The sequence below is a fragment of the Dendroctonus ponderosae genome, unplaced genomic scaffold, assembly GCF_020466585.1.
Source record: "Dendroctonus ponderosae isolate FM_Combo_2020 unplaced genomic scaffold, Dpon_F_20191213v2 Dpon_F_20191213_5, whole genome shotgun sequence".
Classification (NCBI taxonomy): domain Eukaryota; kingdom Metazoa; phylum Arthropoda; class Insecta; order Coleoptera; family Curculionidae; genus Dendroctonus; species Dendroctonus ponderosae.
Window position 1 is genome coordinate 8,184,977 of NW_026018715.1, and position 22,726 is coordinate 8,207,702.

Genomic DNA, 22,726 nt, shown 5'->3' on the forward strand with positions numbered 1-22,726 from the left:
TATATTTAAACATTGCATATAGAATACGTCCAAGATTTTCAAATATTTTATTTGATTCTGTCCGTTCCCAAAATTAAATTCCCTTCTCCTCACCTGTATAAATTTTGGTGTGACGGCAAGGTTCTTGCATCTGGTCAGAAAGTTTTTCCGGTTCTTTTCTCTTGCCACTTTGCCTTCAGTTTTCCATATCTCTTCCTTAAAACACATTCCTCCACACGATCCGCCATGCCATACTCCCAAGCATTATCCTTCATTGTACATACTTTCCTGACTGAAAATTAATTCCTGGGTTTCAGTCATTTATTGTCTCTATTTATCAATTAAAATACGTTTCGGTGTATTTTTCCACCATCATCAGTTTTTCTAAAATAACAGATAGTTAAATAAAAATTTCATTAATTTAAAAAACAATCACAGTTCGTCAACAGCTTCATCATTCAGATAGAATAGTAGATTCATGTTGTAGATATGTAAACGCTTCAAGAAGTTGTCCTCAATCGAGGGTGGCTGCTGGCTGTGGATGTGACTACGTTCTGGTTTATGAACCGTCGTTGGAAAGTCCCTCTGAGGAACGCTTTTGTAGCCGATACATCCAGAATAAGGCCACGGAAGTGGCCTATTTTTCCAGAACCAGATCCGCACATCTGACTTTTTATTTCCTGGGAGATTTTGGGCATGCCTTTACCCTGGAATTTTCCGCCATAAGTAGGTTTGAAGCGTGAGGTGTTAAAATAGTGAAGCTTTCACTCCTCTTAGGAAACCAACTGGTCTTCGACGGCTTTCCGACAATGAGCCGCATGAACAACAACAGCCAGTTCATCACGTCCCCATTCTTTCCTCAGCTATACCCAGCCGATTTAAGCACTGAATATGTTATCAAGTGCCATTCGAAAATACCCTGCCGCATCAATTTGATTTTTACCGATTTCCTCATGGGCTATTCCTCAATCTTGGAGGTAACTTTGCCATCATTTGGATATCTCCAATAGTTTTTTGGTTAACGTTATTTCAAAGTTCTTCGACTGGAATGGTCAACGCCTCTACGTGATCTCCGGCAACATTTTTCGGCCGCCCGTTATAGTTTCATCTGGACCGAGCTTGGTAGTGCGGTTTTATGCCAATGGGGCTTCGAACCTCGGCTTTAAAGCCTCGTATGGGTTCACATTGGGCAACTTGGATGACCTAGTGATGAGGTCGAATACTGGTAAGTCCCTGAAATCTACCCATCCAAAAAATCTATCAATTTCATCCAGATTGTGGAGGCCAAGTGAATAATCTGGGAGGAGGAATAACCATGATGAACATGACGGTGGAAGGACCGAAGTTCTACGACTGTCTCTGGATCATACAGATTCCCAGCAGCTTTTTGCACCGCAAAACCCATCTGTATGTTAAAGTGGTAAAATTTACGGACTTTGGTGAGTTGATCTTGCAACCTGACCAGGGAGCATAGTTGTTTTTCCTTCAGCTGGCCCAACAAAATTGATAATGCGCAAGGGAGTGACATCGAATGAGGCTGTTATAGAAACCCTCAAATATCCGCCAGGCGCTTTCGAAAAATCGACCAAAACCGAACATGTAGTGTCGATTAAAGAAGGTTTTTACGTTAGTCTGAGGGGCCTTTTCAAGGCAGAATCCCGCGTTGCCATCGTTTATGCGGCTTTTAATTACAAAGGTACATCTTGCTGGATTTGAAAATGCCTCAACGGAAGAGGAACATTTTTATTGTACATTGATTCCAGATTGCTTTTCTGGATTAGACTTCTTGTGCCAAAATATGCGATGCATTTCCGCTTTGTTAAACTGCGATGGTTTTGACCACTGCGGTGATAACAGCGATGAATCGCCCACATGTTCTGAAGGTGGGCAAAGACCATTTTTTACGCAGTTTTACTAGCTTTTTGTGTTTCTAATAGGGCTCGGAATCAAACTCGAATAATTCGAGTATTCGAATATTCGAAAAGCGAATAATTATGTGTAATCATAACTCGAATATTCGAATATTCGAATACTCCAATATTCGAATATCCGAATATTCGAATATTCAAATACTCGAATACTCGAATACACCAACATTATCAAACTCACTAGGTAGGCAAATATCTTTATATGCACTTTGTATACTTTTATAAAATAAATTATTCATATTCTACAAGCATTTAAACAAATACCCATATATTTACAAGCAAATGAAAATAATCATATTTACTCTCCTGCAAATGAATGTAAAATTACGTCTCTGTGTTCTGGTGATACGCGTCATTATCTTTTGCGCTGTGTTACAATTAATGTGCCGACAAAGGCACTTTTTTATCCGTTGCGGCTAGTTGCCAAAAATGATATGAGATAACTATTTTTCTTCTTGGAAAACGGTGAACGGAAAACGAACACTCGAATATGTAACGAATACGAATAGAAATACTCGAATATTCGAATACTCGAATATTCGAATCTCGAATGACTCGATTATTCGAATATTCGTTAGATATTCGAGTATTCGAATAATTTTGCTATTCGAATAAACCACTAAACGAATATTCGAATATCAGATTTTTAAAAATTCCGAGCCCTAGTTTCTAAATAAGAGAATAGAAATACTCGAATATTCGAATCTCGAATGACTCGATTATTCGAATATTCGTTAGATATTCGAGTATTCGAATAATTTTGCTATTCGAATAAACCACTAAACGAATATTCGAATATCAGATTTTTAAAAATTCCGAGCCCTAGTTTCTAAATAAGAGAATAGAAATACTCGAATCTCGAATGACTCGATTATTCGAATATTCGTTAGATATTCGAGTATTCGAATAATTTTACTATTCGAATAAACCACTAAACGAATATTCGAATCAGATTTTAAAAAATTCCGAGCCCTAGTTTCTAAATAAGAGCCCGTGTTCTTATGAAAAACGAATTCCTTATCTACAGTGATTTTGTATCGAATTTACCTTAAATTGTCGCAATAAAACTTTAAAATCCCACTGCAGATCCCAAGGACCACAGGGATTTTTCGAAAATACCCAATTTTCGATTCCCAAAAGCGGAACCTTATTCAGACTTGACGATGGCCACTGCAGTATTTCTTCTATGCACTTTTGGTAAGATTAGTGCCAGATTATAAAAAATATCGAGTCACATTGAACATACTTGGTTATAGGATTAATTGGGATTATTATTGCCATGACTTTGCTGCTATACAGGGTGAACATGCGAACCAGGCACCACCGCCAAATCCAAGACCACATTGAGACAATTCACGCTATTTTGGGTAAACGCGCTAAAAACTAAACTAATGCCAGTGCGGAAAACTACTGTTAAATTACCTTGATGCAGAGGAGGGCGTAGGCGAGATAGAGGAGGACATAATCATTGCAGACGAGCCTCCCGACTACGAGCATCCTCCAGAATACTCCGACGTTTTCCAGTATATCAGAAAAGTTGCCTGCGGCAGCCGACAAAAGAACAGGCCAGTAAATTTATCATAGTCCCCATGAGGCGCAACAAGAATACGTTCTTCGCCCTTCAGACACTCTCAGGTAGTCCCAAAACCGTCCCAATCAACTTCTTTCGCCGCAACTGGGTCTGAAAAATCCCCCCATCCAAATAGCAGTAATCAGGCATCAAGAAGTTCCAGCACTAGCAGAAGTTGCCAAACTTCACCCTTGAGGCTACCCCAATCTCCTCCACCTGCCTATGACAACGAAATAGCGGGTGAGTTTCCAAGAATCTAGTTGTTGGCAGCAAACGGTGAGCGAACTACATTTAAAAACATTATTCAGGGGCTTCGCAGAAGACCGATGACAGAACAGTTAGTTTCCCCAAGAAAATGTTCATCGATATTGGGGTTTCACTAAGACAAAACATCCGGAAATGCAAATCCGACGTTTTCGCCAAACATTCCATCAAAACGATCAGCTTTTCAGAGCCAAATTCAACAAGATATTATTCCGAATCAGATTTAATCGGCTTAGTGCACAGTCGCAAAGCCGAAGATTTCAACGTTGGCAAAAGAAGCTTTTCAGCTAACGACCTGTTTTTCTAAAGAAGAATTCAGTGTGTTATAAATGTTAACAGAAAAAAAAAACAGCAAATCGAATACGATTCTAGTTTGGATTAGGAGTGAAATAAACCCAAAGATATAATAAATAGTAGTTGTATTACTTTTTAGTCTCTACATGTTTTCAATAAAAAAATTTTATATCTACATTTTCAGACAATTACAATAATTACTGTATGTACAAGTTTTATTCGGTCGCTAATTAAAAGCAGTAGCAACAGCAGCATTGATGTTTGATAATGCAACTCCAAAAGTAATAGATTTAATGCCTATACATTATGTCTAGTTCACGATATTTACTTATGGGTAGTTGAAGCCATTTTTTATTTATTTTTCTATTAAAACGCAAATTCCTATAATTAAAATTAAATATTACTTTTGATTTCACCTTACCAAAGTTGAATCACCGCTGGAAACTCAAATAAAACTGCAGTTTTGAGACACATTTCTTTTGGTTCGTTTATAGGCCTTCACTGGAGCTTAAAACACGAAAATTTGGTCTTGGAGCTCAATAATTTGAAAGTGTGTGATCGATATTATCTTACCTCAAAAATCAGCAAACTCACGTAAGAATAATAATTAAACAAAAGAATGAAAAGCAATTGAATTACTTAAAAGTTAGCAGCAAACATTCAAATGCGCAAATAAAATATTCTAATACTAGAAAATTAATTACCTATTTGAAAGTTTTAGTTTACATTTTTAATTTAAATTAGAGATAAGAATGTTTGCACTTTTGCTGCCGTTTATATTCGCAGATCTCAATCGTGTTATGTTTTAATTGTAAACCACAACTTTGTTTGAATTATGGCGAAAAATGCAACAATCAATGATTAAATTGGAGATTGAGATCATCAATCAAAGGATTAAAGATTAACTAATATAGTGTTCATCAAGAAGTAGCTATTTATTAAAGTTTATTTCGAGAAAAGAGGTAGAGGATATTTCTGAATTACGTAGCAAAACCACTTGAGTTGGTGTTGAAACGTTACTTCCATAGCCATTTGGTGTTCTAAGCTCTGAAACTCCTGGAGTGCTTCTCCTACATCGCTCCCTTCCAGCTTTTTTTGCAAAATTAATCTATAATCAGTCTCAAAGAGCAAATCAACGTTTAGGTAATTGCGACGAGTATTTTAGCGAAGAATGGATGCTTTTTGGGGTGTAGAAAGGCTGCTTTTAACTTTCACTTAATGGGCCAATTCCGAACAGAAATCATGCACTTGGCTGAGACCTTATCCACTATAAAAACATGAAATTAAATGCTATAAGTAGTTAAACTAGATTAATTTAAGCCTTAAAAACCGTGCAACATTGCATTGATTGTTGCCCGAAATTGGCCCCTTCCAAATCAGTCAAACAACTAAAAGAAATGTGTGTTTAATGAAACTTAGCTACTTTAGGGCTTAAATAAAATGTAAGTAAATACGAATCATCAATGGCACTTTTATAAAAAGGAAAGATTAATTATCAATTTCACATTTACGATGCAAAGATTGCTGTTTAGGGGCGCGACAGATAGCGCGAGCCCGAAACCGAATGACATCCGATGCATTAAACTTGCACTCTTGAGCAAAACCTTCAGAATACTTCATGCGAAACTATTCCAAAGCCTTTCTCTATTGGCGAGGCGTCCAAATGTCCGCTAAATGTCAGCATGTCTTCGGAACTCCAATCACAGATTAACGTATGGTCAATATGACTAGCGCAATGTCCCACATCGAATTCGCAGTCTTTTCATATTTTCAGTTTTAAAAGGGGCGGATACCCGGACCTTTTCGCTTATACCCCGTTCTCTCCAACAAAATTAGTAGTATCACAAGCCTTGCGTAGGTCTACTGACACCCACACGGTTAAAATTAACTCAACGAGTTTTATCCAAATAATCCCTGCATCTCTTATATGTATTGTTGACTGGGAGATATTGTTGAGTGGCGCTGCCGGAGGCACCTCAAATCAAGCCTCACTGAGAAACACTGCCTTCAAGAGGGGATGGATGTGAGTGCAGGTTCTTAGGAGTCAATCGATGCGTTGAGAAACGTGTTTTCTATCAGTGAAAACCTGCATTCTGCCATTCACTAACTGGTAGAATGCATGGGCACTTGTGCAGATCCCATTGAGTTGACTGCTGGCAATGGTGCAATCTGGCACAAACAAACAAAAAATTAACTACTGTTGAGCTGAAGCACAGAGCGTTTGTGCGCGATCTTTGCAAACCCGTTTTTCCATCGTGTCCAAACTGAGTTTTTAAAGAAATTTTACTTACCATTGTGGATTCGGTAGGAAGAGTGTCTGGCAGCGACGAGTTGTAATTGTGTTTGTGCACTGGACTACTGTGGCCTGACGAATTATGCAGGGCTTCTTCTATTAACGATGCTATCTTATCACGATCCACCTGGAAATGACACAAAGAAATAAGTGAGCCAGTTTTTCGCATAAAGTCATCGGTATTAAAAAAAAACAGCAACAGCGGGACACTTACTTCATTTACAAAACCGTAGTGGACTAATTCTTGTGCTAGCACTTTGGGATTATCACTAGGAGATATACAGCTAGTTAGTTGCCTATTCATTTTATCATCCATACGTAACACAATAGTCAACTGAAATAGAAGGAAAAAACATCGTTAGTCGCAAATTTAATATAATGGGCGATGTTCATTTCAGGGAAGATTTTAAGTATCTCAGAAATCGAGACAAATCAAAAATCATACTTTAGCCGATTAAATACCTAGCCCAACATGCGATATCAGCAAATAAAAAAACAGTGCCAAGATCGACGTCAAACCTGATAATGTACTTAAGCTACTATAAATAACCCTTTGAAGTGCCTAAGCTGTTGATGATCGATTTTGGATAAGAAAACTGCGTCACTTGTGAGAAAGTTTACATTAAATTTCGATCAATTCTTTTGAAATATCGTGAATAGTTTCACGTGAATCGCAGGTGACAAAAATGATGATATTTCATAAAAAAAAACTTGACTTGAACAACTCAAGCATTAGAAATCAAGAACAAAATAGCAGAAGCTTGAATTGCAGTTTGCAATTTCTTCAACTCAATAATTATTTGGTCTGAATTTGAAGTTTTTTGCGTCGTTTCTTAATCTTACGATTCCTCTGCGTATATTCGGTTAGAAATTATTATTTTACAATTTTTAAATTGAATCTGATCTAAACGGAGTCGGAAACTTAAGGAACAGAAGACAATGAAGTGGTTTAACCGTAACTAGAAAAACTTTTCAGTACGTTTTTCCATTGTTTCTAATTAAACTTTTCATTTGCCTTTGGTTTCCAACATCTAAACCCAAAAGTTATAAAGTTCATTACTTCAACATTTTCAGTGAACTACGCTTTAAAAGCCAGGTAATGAAAATATTAGTGGGAATTAATAACACGTTTTAATTTTTTTCACTTTTGAAGTTTGTAAAGCAATAAAAGCAACAACGGACTTGAGATTTAATCCCAATTTTTGCTTGCAGTTTTGGTTGTAAAATGCTCAATATCTTTCTAAATAAGCACAAAAAAGGCACAAAAATCCGAGTAAACCTTTTGTTGAGTTCGCCTTTGGAAAACAATCTCAAAGATCACTTTCTTGCTTCAACTGGCCAACTGACTTTGGAACTGGATCAATTTTGATCGCTGAAATCGACACTTTTTATGTTTGAAGCGTTATTTGGTGCAATTCCTTTTCATTTAGTGTGTTTTTTTTAAACACAAATTGAGTGCTTCGGACTAAGATGCTACAGGGTGGCAAAAGAAACAATGCAAAATTGGTGAAAGTTCCACACGCTCTCACTTGAACAAAACCCGTTTTTTTTCTATTTCAACGACACAGTTTCAGGTTGATTTCATATCGCAAAGAAGGTTTTTCAGGTTTTCGACCATCTCGTGTATTTACAGAGTGGGCTCAAAAACTCAACGTTCTTGCAGTGATTTTTTTTCTTCTTGAACAGACCAGACAGTGAAGAAAATAAAAAGACTGATTTTGGTAATTAGCATTAAACATTACATTAACATTACTTCAAACAGACCAGAATGGACCACAAAAATTTGCCCAAAATTGCCAGAATTTCGTATCAAGAAACTAATTTATAAAGCTGTAAAGTGGCAAAGATGGTTCGAAAATGGCACTCACCAGTAAATCACAGCTCTCTTCTTTGGACTTAACATCACACATCATATTAATAATTTTCCTAGTTTCTACGTCAGTCGGTTCCGGGGTCACGGATTTTACGGATTCCGCCATTTCCGGAGATATGGCTCTGGATCGGGCCAGCGGCGGCTGCTTTGCACCAAAGGCCGTTAAAGGGTAGATGCCATTTCTGCAAAAAAAACCCATCAATTAGATTCAATATCCCGAATCCTCAAATATGATTATGCATCAGAATTTGTGCATTCTGGAAGTTGCATCATCGGTGTCGAATCGCGGGCAACTTGGATTCAAGTTACGAATGATAAGGAAACGTTAAATTAATGGCGCAAAACATTCAGTGCTTGAGTCTGCAAAATCGGTGAAAACATCTCAAGACTCCCCACGACAATTCTAATTGTTTATCAAAGGTGAATCACGGTTTACGCAAATACCTTTATTGCCCTCGTAAAATCCAAGTGTTCAAACATAGTCTGGCCATCCCACATGACAACATATTGTCGCTATTTACAGTTATAAGTTTGTCGACTTTTCAATTGAACGCACAAGTGTGCTTTATTTAGGTCCAAAGCTTTCGAATTTTTTTCGACTTTAACAGTTTTTTAGAGCAAAATACTGTCGTAGATTCAAACGTTTGGAAAAATTCCATATTTTTCAAAGCTGGAAGAGAAAGAGATTTTGGCAAAGAATGGCGTGTGGTCTACTCTCAAAGCTTCTGGTATTAATTGTTTAGATTTTTATGCTTTAATCGACATTTCCAATAATTAGTCTGCAATATTGTCTCTAAGAGATTTTTTGGAACACTAGCAAACTTTTCGATCAACCGGAGGAGTTTCCTTCGAAGAATCGTCTTCCAACTTTAAATTATTTCCAGTTTTTAGCTTTTCCAATTTTTTGGGTCTCAAAAAAAAGGGCTTTGGAAACTTATTTCGAATAGCTGTTTTAGATATTAGATATTATACGTATTTTCCAATAATTTTAATAATCAAGGCAAAGTACAGCAAGTTGATGGCAAAAAACTACAAAGTCTTTGACTGCTTTCGTAGAGAAAAGTACTTGACTGTCTAAAAAGTTCTCAGCGCTCTAATAAAAAAATCTAGCGAAAAAACAGTTTCAGTTAAAAAACAGCAGCAGACATTGTGCGATATAATGTAATGTATATTCTTGAATTCAGCCCTTTCCAAGGGTCATCCATGTGCTTTTGCTCTAAAGAAGAAGCTGTAGAGAATTAATTAAATTCGAAATATTTTCACTCCCAACTTCAAAAGTCAGTTTCAAACGTTTCTACGATTGGAGCTGTACATCTTTAGCAAAAGAAGGCACTTTTGAAATGTGAAGTGAATTTTGAAAATTTCCCAATGGTGTCGAAGTCGAAAAAAATTGTGGAAGTGAAAATATAATAATATTCCTTTCCCAGTTGTGGCATTCATCAGATCTTCTATTATATTTTTCCAAAAATGTTAACATTTAAGCAAGGCTCCAGATTTTGCTTAAATATATCAGATATAAGCTAAAAGCTGTGTATATTCCTTTGGAAAGACGGTTCATTTCTGAAAAAATTGACGAGAAAACGGGAAGTTTCCATTATCAGCCGATCAGAGATATTTTTTCCCTCCAACTTGAAGAGTAATTTCCAAATGTAGAAGCGTAAGGTAAAGTAAAGAAACGACGCTTTAGACAGTTAGTCAAATTCTTGCTTTCTTCAGACTTTATCATAATTGTTTTCCAGTCAACAGATTTTAAATGTCTTTCTCTAACAATTCAACTACAATCATGTGCTCGTGTTTGAAGGAAAAAAAACAACTAAGCAACAAAATTTTCCCATCTCATTTACAGATCGACATTTTAGAAAAAAACTGATAAATTTTGAGCGAAATACTTCAAGTAATTAATCCAGTCAAAATTTGCACGGTTTTGCAGCAGTACGTAGATAAAAACGCATTCGTTATATTTACTCTTAAAGATTCGATTGTTGCAATTATCAGGGATTATAGATAACGTTTGAAAATACACGAATCAGTTTCAAGCGTCGGTCCCGCAATCATTTACACGCTTTTTGCATAATGTTTCTAATTAAAATATTGAATTAACATTCACCTTCCATCACCTATGTTAATGAGTCAACCTAGTAAACCTGATGTAATTTGGAGCGTTTTGTTATAAACACAATGCAATATTATACATATGTATATGGGTCAGTGATTTATTGTTAGCGCTACTGAAATAAATCATCAATAATTGCGCTTAGCTTAAAAAAACTGCGTATGTTGTGCTGTTATGTAACTCAACAATTTGAGATTTTTATTTTTAATTGATCCCTGCAGCAAAGCCAGAACACTCTTAAATAGTTTTTCAAGCAAAGTTTAACTACTGTACCAACCTTTCGCTCACCATCGTGCAAATCACTACAAAGTAAAATTGTTTTTTATATTGTCGCCGACTGGCTCAAGCCCAACAATGAACAGTAAAATACAGTCTAATGAAAAAGCTTGAGGAATGACTCAAACACCATCGTGAATATTTTAAAACCTACGGATTATTAGGCAAATAGGAGGACGATATTTGCTCGGGCTGATGTCACCAAGTCACCTGTGCGCTATTTTTAGGTGAGCAAGTGTTTGCACTTTTACGATAATGTCTAATCGGATTGCCAAGTTGCTCCAAGTTGTGAGAGATTTTTATGAAACGAAGTGAGGACAACTAGAGGCTTCAAATCCCGATATTCGGCTAATGAATGGTTTGCATTTTTACGACATCACCTTGCATGGGGACATTTCAAAGACACCTGTACGGTGCATCATCATCAGCAACAACAAACACGTTTGCCAAGATCGGTTTTAATAGTCGGGAAAACATTGTTATTAACGCCCGTTGCCAAAACGCAATCACGTTTAATATAAATGTTCAATTTCCATTTCCAACACCTGAACGATTTATAGCCTCCCATCAGGAAACGGTTTATTTACAGGAGGAAATTGAACTGTATTTTTGGATCTATATCACATAACTCGCTTCACCTCAAAACCGAGAAGAATCGTTATTTTCCCCAGTTTTCCTGCTCGTTTGTAGGTCTTTTTATAATTGCTACGTTTCAATTTTAACTGATACCTACTTAATTTTGGAGCTTGCTTCTAGCCGGATTGATTTCTTCAAGAAATTCATTTTATTTGCAAGCGTTGATGATTTTCTCTTTAACTTTATCTACACTTCAACTTCCCAGTTGGCTCTTCAGTCTCAAGCCATTCTTTTTTATAAATGACAATTCTGTGTATCGCAAAGATAGTTGTGGTGAACCAGTTTGAACGATAATAATCCCCTAAACATGACGAATATAACAAAGAATTTCAATATTTTTTAGCACTGACGTCACCTATGATAAAAGTATGACGAGTTTCAACACATTATCTGTCCGAGTTCCAAGAAAATCGACTGCAAAATCGCCTAAAAATAGACTTGGTTGATTGGTTTAATTAGAGGCAATGATTTGAAAAAATTGAACTTGAAGTCAAAAATTTAATCTGAAAAAATCTATCAAGCAAACCAATTGCTAAAACATCCATTTAACAGTTTTAGGAATAAAGAATGCTAAAACAATTGTTGCATATTCAGGCAAAATGCTAAAGGTTGGTCGACTTTAAATATTTGCTTTTAAGGCTATTTCTGCTCCAAAACTGATCATTTTCAGCCCAAAGTGCGGGTAAAACCACTAGATTTAAAATTTAGACTAAAATTCACTTTTTGTGTTCACTTGGAGATTAAATGTTACAGAAGCAAGAAAGGTAGAAGAATAATATTTTGTACATTTTGGAGTACGTTATTTAAGAAAGTATGGTCAGTCCAGGATTCGAAAACGTTTACCCTGAATTAATAAAATAAAATTTAGGAAAAGAATAAAAAATCCCTCAACACAGCTAAAAAAATCATCAGATTTCATGCCAAATTAAAATGGGTTAAAATCTCTTTCATCAGCCACAAAAATCCTCAGCACGAGCCTCCGAACTCGTTGACTAAACATCCTGATGATGACCTGAAAAATGGACGAAAGCGCTTGGCTGTAACATACTCAGTTGGATTTGCGAATTTCTTTCAACTTTCACTTCAAGATAAGTGATCACACTATAGAATTTTTAATTTCTAGTTAATCCAAAATACTGCAAACCTAAAATTGGTTGAATTCGAATTTGGAGCCTTAAAAAACTTGCGTTTTTCAGTTGTCATCAAATTAGCCAATTCTAGTTTCAGCTGGTTTGCACTACTAGTTTCAATAATTAATTGTAGAAACACTCGACAAGTTTGAAAGCGGAGCTCCTCACAATCAACAGTGAAAAAAGTCCACTGTTCGATCCCAAACGTTTAGTTTTTGCGTCATTACCAGGGTATTTTAGACTATAATTCAGTAATAAACCAATTTTGGCTTTAAAACTCCCAATTATATAATTATTTTGCCGCAAAAAAATGCGTTTGGCTGCGCTGGTAGCCAGAAGTACATTCCACATAGGCCTGGGTAACACTGTGTTGAGTTGCGCTTTTGAGTTGTTGCGGCTTTCTGAGTTAATAAGTTTTACCTCATTGGTTAATGAGTTAAAACTCATGGCCGATGACGGAATGACATATAACAAAAAAAAGCCATCAACATATGGGTTTTGCGCATACGATTGCTTGAAACTATTTGGTCTAAAACCGGGGAAAATCCGGAAAATTTAAAAAAACTTAAAAAAATTGCAGAGCGATGAGGGTGACGAGTTTTCCAAATATTGATTATACGCTTTTGCTTTCTCTGATCTTTTTTGGAGGAAACCTAAATTTCGACGAAAAAAAAAAACAAAACAACTTTGTTTCGATTTTGTCCCAATTTCAAAGGTAAAACGGGTACTCAAAAAAGGCGATAAAGAAGACGAAACTGTAAAGACGATGGCTTTTCTTGTAAAATCCATCTTTTAACTTTTTTACATAAGACTCTCAGTTTGCCGTTGTTCTCAGTATTTTACAGTAAAACGATAAGAAAAAACGCGTTGTTCTGTTTAGAGAGTTTGGTTTAGAAATATTGACCTAAAAGTGAAGAAACTGGAATTTGAATAAACCAAATTATTCACAGCGACAAAAGTGACGAGTTTCCCGAATATTTGATTATAAACTTTCACTTGTTCTGCTCGGGGAAATATTTTTGGAAAAAAATTTAGAAAAAATTATTAGGGTTTTGTTCAAGATTCGAAGATGCAAAAGGTTCCAGAAAAAAAATTACAAAGCTCTTCAGGAGCCGATACCTGAAGATTGTCAGTATTTTAAGTAAAACTAAAAATAATACGTTTTTTGCGTAGCAATAAATGCTTAATAGAAACTTTGCTAAAACTGGAATGACCTGAAATTTTAAAGAAACTTGAAAAATCTTCAGAGCGATGATGGTGGAGACTTTCCCAAATAATTTTTTGGAAACTTTTGCTCACTGGCCGTTTTTTTCAAGATAATCTTAATTGCTTTCGATAAAAAACTGAATAAAATTATTTGGTTTTTGTGCCAAATTCCAAGCTGAAAAAGTTCTCTGCAAATCGGTGAATCAGGCGAATTTTCTAGCAAAATCAATTTTGTAATTTTTGGCTGCAAAGACCCCATTATTGTCAGAAAATAAGATAATTATCAGAATTTTTGGCGTTTTTTATCAAAAACTTTCAGTTTTGTGATTGGTTTTTGCAAAAACCTTAATAGTTTTCGGGAAAAAACGGGATAAATGTATTTTCTTTTTTGTCCCAAATTCGAATACGAAAAGTTTCCTACAAAGCTATAAATAAATCTTGTAATTTTTCGCGTAAAATACATCCAGATCGTCAGTATTTTTAAAGTAAAACTCTACAAAATAGAGCGTTTTTGAGTAGAAAGCAAAGCAAAAAAATCAGGCAAATCTAAAATACCATATTTTTAACAAATTCTACAGTCGTCAGAGGAATGTAAAGTGATGAGTTTTCCAATAACTTCCGCTTATTCGGTACGTTTTTTGAAACAAAATTATTTTATATTTGTCCCAAACGCGGAGCTAGAAAGGGATTTCTAAACTTCTTACAAAGCGACGACGGAAGTTCTAATAAAATTGATTTCATAGTTTTTGGAGAAAAATATTGTCAATATTTTAGGTAATTTTCTTGAAAATTGAGCATTTTGAAAAAAGGGTAACTTTGCTAAAACTGAAAAATTCTCAAATTTTGAAGAAATGTTAAAGACATTATTGATAAATCTCCTCTAAATAAATCTAAAAACAAGTAAAAAAAGTTATCAACATTTTCCCAGCAACGGAACTGAGTTACTGCGCCAGTGCGTTGGATTAGCGCACATTGCATAGCACTGCGCTAACTCCTAAAAATTAATTGAGTTACCCAGGCCTAATGCCACAATGCCATGAAGTCGGCTTTTGAGTGCCTCGATTTCCTTTGCTTTGATTCAAGACTTCCTTTGATCAGAAAATTATGAAAACGTAGCAAAAATTTTCAGTAAAGCTCAGGGTGTAGTTCAAATTCAAACTACAAACAGCATTGAATTGCCAATATCGTACGAAATCGTGCAGCACCCGCTAGGAACGGAAGTCCAAGTGATTCAAAACTAGAGTTTGAAGCTATTCAATTAAAATACAGAGAAACCCAAAACTGTGCATTTCACCTTTCCGTGAATTTAGCTGAACGCAAATCCACTACTGGAGAACTAACAATTTCTCCAAAATTAAAAAAGCAAGATTTGACCTTTTCCATTCCCCATACTTTAAAAGCTACATACTGAAGTAGGCATATAATGAGACGCTTTGGACAACTTCACAACACCCACTCAAAGACCGCTAGAAAATGAGTATCTGCTCTTTGTCTACTCGACTATGAATGGAAAGGTTTTCCTAAACCGTAAAACGGCAGCAAATTGTTGGGTTCTAGAAACTTCGCCGATCAAAATCAACTGCAAATTTATCAAGGTTTTTGATACACGCACAAGTTGTGACACAAATCTGCATCGAGCGTCATTGAACAGGAATGCATCCGGTAGCTATACGCGAAAATATCCTTTGTTACCTTAACCTTTGCATTTTCTCCGAATAAAACACAGTTATGAAGGTGGATCTGATGAAAATACAGATCGCAAAAAACATGCTTCCACACTGGACACCGATTGGGACGGTTCTGCGGACTGCCAAGAAAAATACTGAACTGCCAGACCGCAATTCGGGCATATTCCCACGCACTACTCACTACAATTAAGCACTAATGCTGCCTAATTATAAATAAATAAAAAATTGAACCTACATGGCCAATAGTTTTAGGTGAAGACCCAAAGTGGACATCTGATTGTCGGTGGCAATCATCTGGACGAGTCACCAAAAAAATAACTCCTAAATAACACGAGTAGTAGGCACTCACTCTCTTCTCCTCTACTGCCACCGGCAGGAATTTAAAAATAACACCAAACAAAAAGGTATTTTTAAACGGCTCCCGTGGGTTTTGCACGCACGAACAATTTTTTTTGGGTTGTTGATAGTTTTTGGGAGAAAAAAGTGCGAATTATGACGAGGAACAATTTGCGCTAGACTGCCCGGCTTCGACTGAAATAGTTGATAAGCCGGCTCATTGTATTTATGGAGCGCGACCGTCGTAAGCGTTTTATCTTATCTGGCATGTGGAAATATACTGTTCGATCGAAAAGTATTTGTCTAATTGAACATTTAGTGGATTGTTCAGGCACAAGTCAGCCTGCGATCAGAACCCTTCCCCCATCTAGGCTTACTACACTTCTACAGCTTCTTCTCAGCCCCTGACTGAGTGACCTAAATTTCAAGCACCTTTACAACCACAGAACACCAACTATCAACTATTCAAGCTGCTGAGAGTGAAGCCCAAAAGTCGATAGCAGGCTTCGAAGTTCTTCAGAAATCTCGTTCAAAAAAACTAGATACAAAGAAAGTGAAGTTAATTTTTCGTAGTAATTGCTTTTTCAAGCAAATTTCTAGTGAGTTTTCGGGTTTCTTTGGGTCAACGTTGAAAAGAATCTTTCCTTTCTTGTAAGAGTTTTTTTCCACGACGTCCCAAAAGTAGAAAAAAATCATCAGCTTCCAAAAAAACAATAAATTTAAGAAAAAATATTTTGGAAAAAGTGCAGGATCTAATGGAACTAATTCTAACAGCATTGTCAACGTCCGATTTTAATCAATTTGAAAAATAAACAAAAAGCGAATATGACAAATACATTCAACGCTGTTTGAAGTTGAAGTTGCGGCTGGAGAACTTACAAAGTAAGCAGGCAAGAAGGCAACAAACTAACCTACTTTTTCACGCTTTTTGCTCATCTTAACACCCCGAGAAAAAAATTTAAACAAAACTCCAAATTGTTTCCGCAAAGTTAACGTTTCAATTTTTTTGCGGAAACCAACCTTTCTGTCCTGATCTGCCTGTAACTTTCCCAGAAACATCCAATAATAGGCAAGTTTTTGGCAAAAGCGTGAGGCAATTTGAACCTAGGGTAAAACGTATTTTGACTTTGATAAAAATTGAGAATTTGATGACATTTTTCTCCCAGCTCCTAATTATTACGACATTTTTTACACCAACTGATTGCTTGACGATCGAAATAACGATGTAGAAAGTGAATTTGATAACCCAAAATCATAAACCTATAATGATACATTTCCCTGCAGCAATCGACATCAGAGTTCTATGAAAAATAATGCTCTTTGTACGGAACACACACTGCGATTAGACTACTAATTTAACTTAATACTAGATTATGGGGATTATAGTAATTAAATTAAGGCTCTCTCTCTTCTAATGATATAGGCAGAATTTAATCTATTTAAACAAGTTTTTTTTATGAAATACATGCTTCCAAATTAATTCGCAATTCGGTAATTCGGTGCAGGGTATGCAATAGCTTAACCGCCCTTAAATATATAAACATGCGTCTACAAATGCATGATTTTCCATATACAACGCGTTCAAGTTAGTTATTTTTAGTTTAATTTTGCAATGAATCACTTTCTTCTGATCAGCAGCTCAAAGTAGTTCTACCTATTCTTAATCAAGAATCAGGAAGTTTTGATCAAGTATACATTTTCTGCTCAAATTTGACGCGGGATCAAACGCAATCATTCAAAATGTGGATATACACAGTGACAAAAAAAGTTAGAACCAATTGAATTCAACATGCCCTAAAACTTTCTCCTAAAACTGTTTAAAAAATAATTTTATTCAAAGTGTAAAAATAATTTTACTGCCTTTTCCACAACCTAATTTACCTTCATCTTGCATAAACTTGCGTTCACAAATTCACAATTTTCGATTACAACGCGTTCAAGTTAGTTATTTTTAGTTTAATTTTGCAATGAATCACGTGTTCCCATTCAGCAACTAAAACTAGTTCTACCTATTATTCACAGTCAAACGTTTAATAGACTCATATTTTGGAAGAATAAAGTTTTCCCAATTTTTTCATAGTCAAGATCTCCAAAACTGTTGTGGTCTAAGAATTTTTGATCAAGTATACATTTTCTGCTCAAATTTGATGCGGGAACAAACGAAATCATTCAAAATGTGGATGCAACAATTGAATGCAACATACCCGATCAGACTGTATTTAGTGTATAAAATTTAACTGTTTTCAAACACTCTCGTCCGCCAAATGTTAAGCTACTGTTTAAACATCTTTGGAAAATATTCCTTAAAAACACGAGTTTTGCATTACATTACGAATGGGAACAAAAGACCTATTTTGACCGTGGAATAGGCCATTAAAGACGCACTAAAAGTCGGACACCCTGTATATAGCAAGACGCTCTTATCTACACTGGCTATAGCAACAAACTATAAATTTCAACCGCATAAATCAAATCCAATCAAAGTTATACAATGTATTATTTAGACTAGGAAATTGAGTCATTTGGAAAAAAAGCTGTTTGAATTTGAATAGGTAATTTCAGCGGCAACACTTACTTTCTAATATTCGTCAAAGAACCTTAATAAAAACTGGGGGTTTTTCGGGATTTTAGGCCGTCGGAAATCTTCACACGGGCCCGGCTCAAACCTATCGAACCAAACGCCTCCGAAAATGCGCTTTTTCCCAAAAAAGGCCATACAATCCTGAAACTCACCAATTTCCAGCCAGGTCGATAACATTCATTAAAACTGGAAACAACAATGTTTTTCAACCTTAATATTTTAATCTCCAAACCCTTTAAAAGTAGGTATTGACTAACTTTTTAGAAACATTGTTATTTAACCCAACATCACCAAATAACAAAGAAAAACCAGATAAGATCGAGGCCTTCGCTTTTCAATGGTAAAGGTCGCACGCGAATTTTTACGTAATTCATCGCGTAGCAATAAACAGCATTGAATTGACAATCATCTAATATCAATGTTGCTCTCTTTTATTAACGATTAAACTCTGTAAGTCATTGAATTGAATTTGGACTGAAATTGGAACAAACTACGAAAATCAAGAGCAACTTTAGTAAATTAAATTGTGTTTTTTTGAGGAACTTGCTGTGCATGGCTTTTTACTTTAAAGCATTTTGAAAATTAAGCAGTCTCTAATGCAATATTTGCTCAACAATGTCGAGTTAGTGGGTTATCAGTAACGATCACGAGTAGCTTGACTGGCTTGGTACCTCTTTAGTCCTCAGATTTATCGTTTTATTGCCATGTTTACTTCCTTGAAATCGCCTCGGATTTAACCTCTATAATGGCATTACAATTACACCATGGAACGATAAAACTGTGATCAGATTGGAGGCAAACACTCGCTCTGGATGCAATCAAACAAACAAAACCCAACTTTTTGTTCAAAAACGTAACCCAGACTGATCCCAATATGCGTTTTATAAATAAAAACAGATAGTTCTGTACATAACTAGTATCTAGGATTAAAACAAGAATGCAAAAGTTACGTGATCAAAAGAAAACATAATTCCTGGTTAATGGCATGTTATTAAAAGGAAATGGGCGACATTAACACTTCCGTGCCACCACGTAAAGGCCAATAAAAAACAACTCGGGACCAAAAAGAAGATTTAAAAACAACAACAAGCCAACAAACATAATTCATCGTTTATTTCCAACACGTGAATCAGAATGTTAGCAGCTGATTAAAAAGCATTGCAAAGCATGATAATCGCATTGACCTGGCAATCGGATTGGTCAAGAACTGTTGCTTTGCACCGCTTTGTTGAAAGCTTATTGGCTCACTCTATTTGCTAGGCTTTGGATTTGGCTTCAACAGCCCCTGTATATTGCAAATAGAGAACCGCAAAAATAGTTAAAAGTTCGATGTCAATCAGATGTTGACCTGAATCAACGACCCATTTCAATGTAATGCCAAATCGTCTACGTGATACTGTTTACATCTAGTGCTTTTTTAGCAATTGCGATTCCACTTGGGGGGTGAAGGACCTTCTCCTATTACACAACTCCATCTACCAAGACGCGTTCACATCTATTTTTCTCTAATGGATTTAAAAATAAAAAACTAGGACAATGTTACACCTGATCATCGACATTCTCCAACACTGATGTCCCAGTTAAAGTTCCATTTTGTGAAGAAACCCCCTGTTGAACCGCTGTCTGGCGGGGCTCAAGGTTGCCCGCTGGATTACCACATTTGAGCCCCATTGACTTTTCGGATTTCGAGTTATTGCCCCAATACGCGCAGGAAACCTTATCAGCACGCTTAATTCTTCAAATATTTGCCAAAATTCTTAAAACATCGCACCTTTAATCCACGCGAAAACCGTATAAATTAGTGCGCTCACGCTTGCCAAAATTCGAATCGACCGCAAATTAGATTAATTTATAGCTGGGGATACAAACGACGAAAACATGGTATAATTCAAGTGACGCCAGCATTAGGGCGGTACCTGTAGTGTGCGGTAACAATTGAATAAATCTAGTAGATTTTTAATTCAGCTCAATCAACTGGCCGCCTGATATGCAAAAAACACACTTACTTGACATCTTCAACGAATTTTTCCAGTTTTTCATTAACGGGCACGTCGGTCATCTTCATCTGGACATGCTCGCTGTTCCTCCTTTGGATCTCGGCAACTATCACTTCCGGTCCATACCATCGTTGCATGAGTTCGTCCGTTATGGTTTCGGATATGTTTGCTGAAAAAAAATTACGAAATTAAGCTTCATTATAGGTACTGCGTGCCAAAAACTCAATTCACTTTGCTTCTAGGAATTTGCAAATTATCCTACCTTTGAGCTGTTGCTACGCCAATTTAACGCTTTTTGAAACAGAAAAATACGGAGAGCTTTGGAAATTAGTCAAAATCGAGTTTTTAAGGCAAATGAGCTTTATTTAGCTACACCTTTGAATAATCAGAAAAGCGGCAGTTTCGTCTTTTTACAGCTAACCCATGCATTAGATATTTCAACTAGTCGACTTATTGGCCGGAAGGAGATTTTCGGAATTTATATTAGAAGTGCCTGGCACCAGAATGGATGCATCCAATAAATCTTAATAACTTTCGGAATATTCCGCGTACAATTTTCCGAGATTGGTCAGAAAACAAAATCGCCCACTTTTTCACAAAAAGCCTTTGCAGTATTGATATAATTTCATTTAAATTTAATTCCTCGATTGGTAGCAGCAAAATTACAGCTTTACATTATTTCTCAAGTAATCTCTTGAATACGTAAACTGCGCTTTTCATTCTCCTTTCCTTAACTATGCACGCTTTTTTCCACAATTGTTTCGTGTACGCCACTCAAGTCACACATAAAAACACTCCAAACTCGAATCTAATTATTAATTCAAACACTTCAGATTCATTATCAACAAGCGGGGTTTTTCCAAGATGAAATCCACGCAGTCTGCAGGACAAATGTTTTCAAGTAAACAACTTTATGGAAATTGATGAAAGAAATAAGTGTTTTGATACTGGAAGATGTTATTCAATTTTTCAATATTGCTCAAGATCTTTTGAGTGTTCGTAAAGTTTTTGTTAACCGACAACAAGTTTGACTAACGTTTTCTGGCCTTTCAGACTCAAAAACGTTTTAATTGCGAACAGGCTCAAATAGAGCAAAAATTCCTCCTGGAAAGTACACTTTTCAAGTGAAAACATTTTAAAATGGAACGAAGAACCCAGCAATCGGGGGCCAATATACCAAAAAATTTAACGCAAAAACTGAACACAAATAACACATTCTAACAAGTTAAAATAAAATTACAAAACGTTTACACCACCCAGAGTGGAGCTATTTTGTTAGAATTTTAATCAGGGGGATAAAGAAAATTACTTTAATCCCAACAAATTTTAATCGGGAACAGAAAAATAAGCCTATAATTTACAAAATGTTCCAATTGAAAGTTCATGAAATGATGAATGATACTGCACAGCACGTCGGCGTTTGTTTCTTTCAAAAAATAGAACTATTTACGTGCGTTTTTACCGTACAGTCTGGATTAAATGAGGAAACACGTTATTGTTTCGTTTTTCATAGAAATTTATTATGTTAAATTGCCTCAGGCATGTGGAAAATTTCCTGAAGGTACTTTCAGCTTAAACCTTTGCCAACTTATTTGCATCAAACCCGAATCATTTTTTTCGACACTTAAACAAATACTTTTTGAAATAAGGAAAAATTTACTGCTTTCTGCAGAATAGCAACCGTCCGAAAATTCAAATTAAATAATTTTTTTCGCGGCTTAAGCGACAACTAATTTAGAGAAAAAGAAAACATATTTCCTTACTTCAAATATTCAATACAATTTAAAACAGTTTGTTTCTTAAATGTTTGCAAAAAACAAAAACATTGTCATAATGTGTTTACAAACCACTCGAAATTGTGTATTAATGTTATTATAAATGATCGTTGCATCTCGCATATCCTTGTTCATGAAAAAACCTGTGCAAACTGTCAACATTCTTTCGAAACTCAATGATATCAAGTTAATTAACTCAATATTTGCAATTACCAAATAAGGCGTTTTTTTGTAAATAAATAAACAGTAATTGGCATCACCACTATAAATAACTATGGCTTAAAACTGTGTGGCGTACTAACCGCAAACAGTTTTTATCAGTGTTTACTGAGATAATAAAAAAATTCGGATTATGTATGTGAATAAAACAAAGACAAAAAGTCATTTATCAGCAAAGAACCGGCAAAATTCGAGTTTCACGAAAAACATGTTGTTTGCTTGCTAATAGCTTCGTTAAACTCAAGTCAGTGGTGGCTCAGTCGGCTATTTCTCCAGCAAGTTTGGCCGAGTAAAAAAATTAATTTAAGTTGCTATGCGCCGCCACTGTCTAATAATAATTAATAGCACTAATGACGCAGTTTATTCGCAAATGATAACAATTTATGGCAGACAGCTTGGTACTTTAAGTTTGGCTTAATTACATTAATCAAAAGTTCATTTCTTATCTCGTTTAGAGAGGGGACACTTCGAAGTATTTATGGTCTCTGAAAACACTTCTGCAATTTCCTTTCATTTTGCTCATTTAGTTTCATTTCAATTGCTGTTTATATTGATTACTAATTTAATT

At 35.7% G+C, this 22,726-nt stretch overlaps 2 protein-coding genes across 3 annotated transcripts in view; one reads left to right on the plus strand and one right to left on the minus strand.

Moving 5' to 3' along the window:
* The window catches only part of LOC109539560, a 6,853-nt gene extending 2,701 nt beyond the window's left edge, over positions 1 to 4,152 (plus strand). Inside the window, exons 2-12 of the mRNA XM_048666928.1 lie at positions 467 to 705; positions 757 to 956; positions 1,015 to 1,204; positions 1,254 to 1,418; positions 1,469 to 1,675; positions 1,743 to 1,862; positions 2,994 to 3,104; positions 3,164 to 3,274; positions 3,340 to 3,472; positions 3,533 to 3,717; positions 3,786 to 4,152. Of these exons, the coding sequence (XP_048522885.1) occupies positions 789 to 956; positions 1,015 to 1,204; positions 1,254 to 1,418; positions 1,469 to 1,675; positions 1,743 to 1,862; positions 2,994 to 3,104; positions 3,164 to 3,274; positions 3,340 to 3,472; positions 3,533 to 3,717; positions 3,786 to 4,048 (1,653 nt within the window). The 5' untranslated portion in view covers positions 467 to 705; positions 757 to 788 and the 3' untranslated portion in view covers positions 4,049 to 4,152. The remainder of the gene's footprint in view (positions 1 to 466; positions 706 to 756; positions 957 to 1,014; positions 1,205 to 1,253; positions 1,419 to 1,468; positions 1,676 to 1,742; positions 1,863 to 2,993; positions 3,105 to 3,163; positions 3,275 to 3,339; positions 3,473 to 3,532; positions 3,718 to 3,785) is intronic.
* The window catches only part of LOC109539559 (nuclear receptor-binding protein homolog), a 72,090-nt gene continuing 53,507 nt past the window's right edge, over positions 4,144 to 22,726 (minus strand). For both annotated transcript variants that reach the window (XM_019907374.2, XM_019907372.2), the window contains exons 7-11: positions 20,174 to 20,333; positions 8,197 to 8,383; positions 6,543 to 6,662; positions 6,327 to 6,455; positions 4,144 to 6,204 (exon numbers count right to left, since the gene is read on the minus strand). In XM_019907374.2, coding sequence (XP_019762933.2) covers positions 6,139 to 6,204; positions 6,327 to 6,455; positions 6,543 to 6,662; positions 8,197 to 8,383; positions 20,174 to 20,333 — 662 coding nt within the window. In that variant the 3' untranslated portion in view covers positions 4,144 to 6,138. The remainder of the gene's footprint in view (positions 6,205 to 6,326; positions 6,456 to 6,542; positions 6,663 to 8,196; positions 8,384 to 20,173; positions 20,334 to 22,726) is intronic.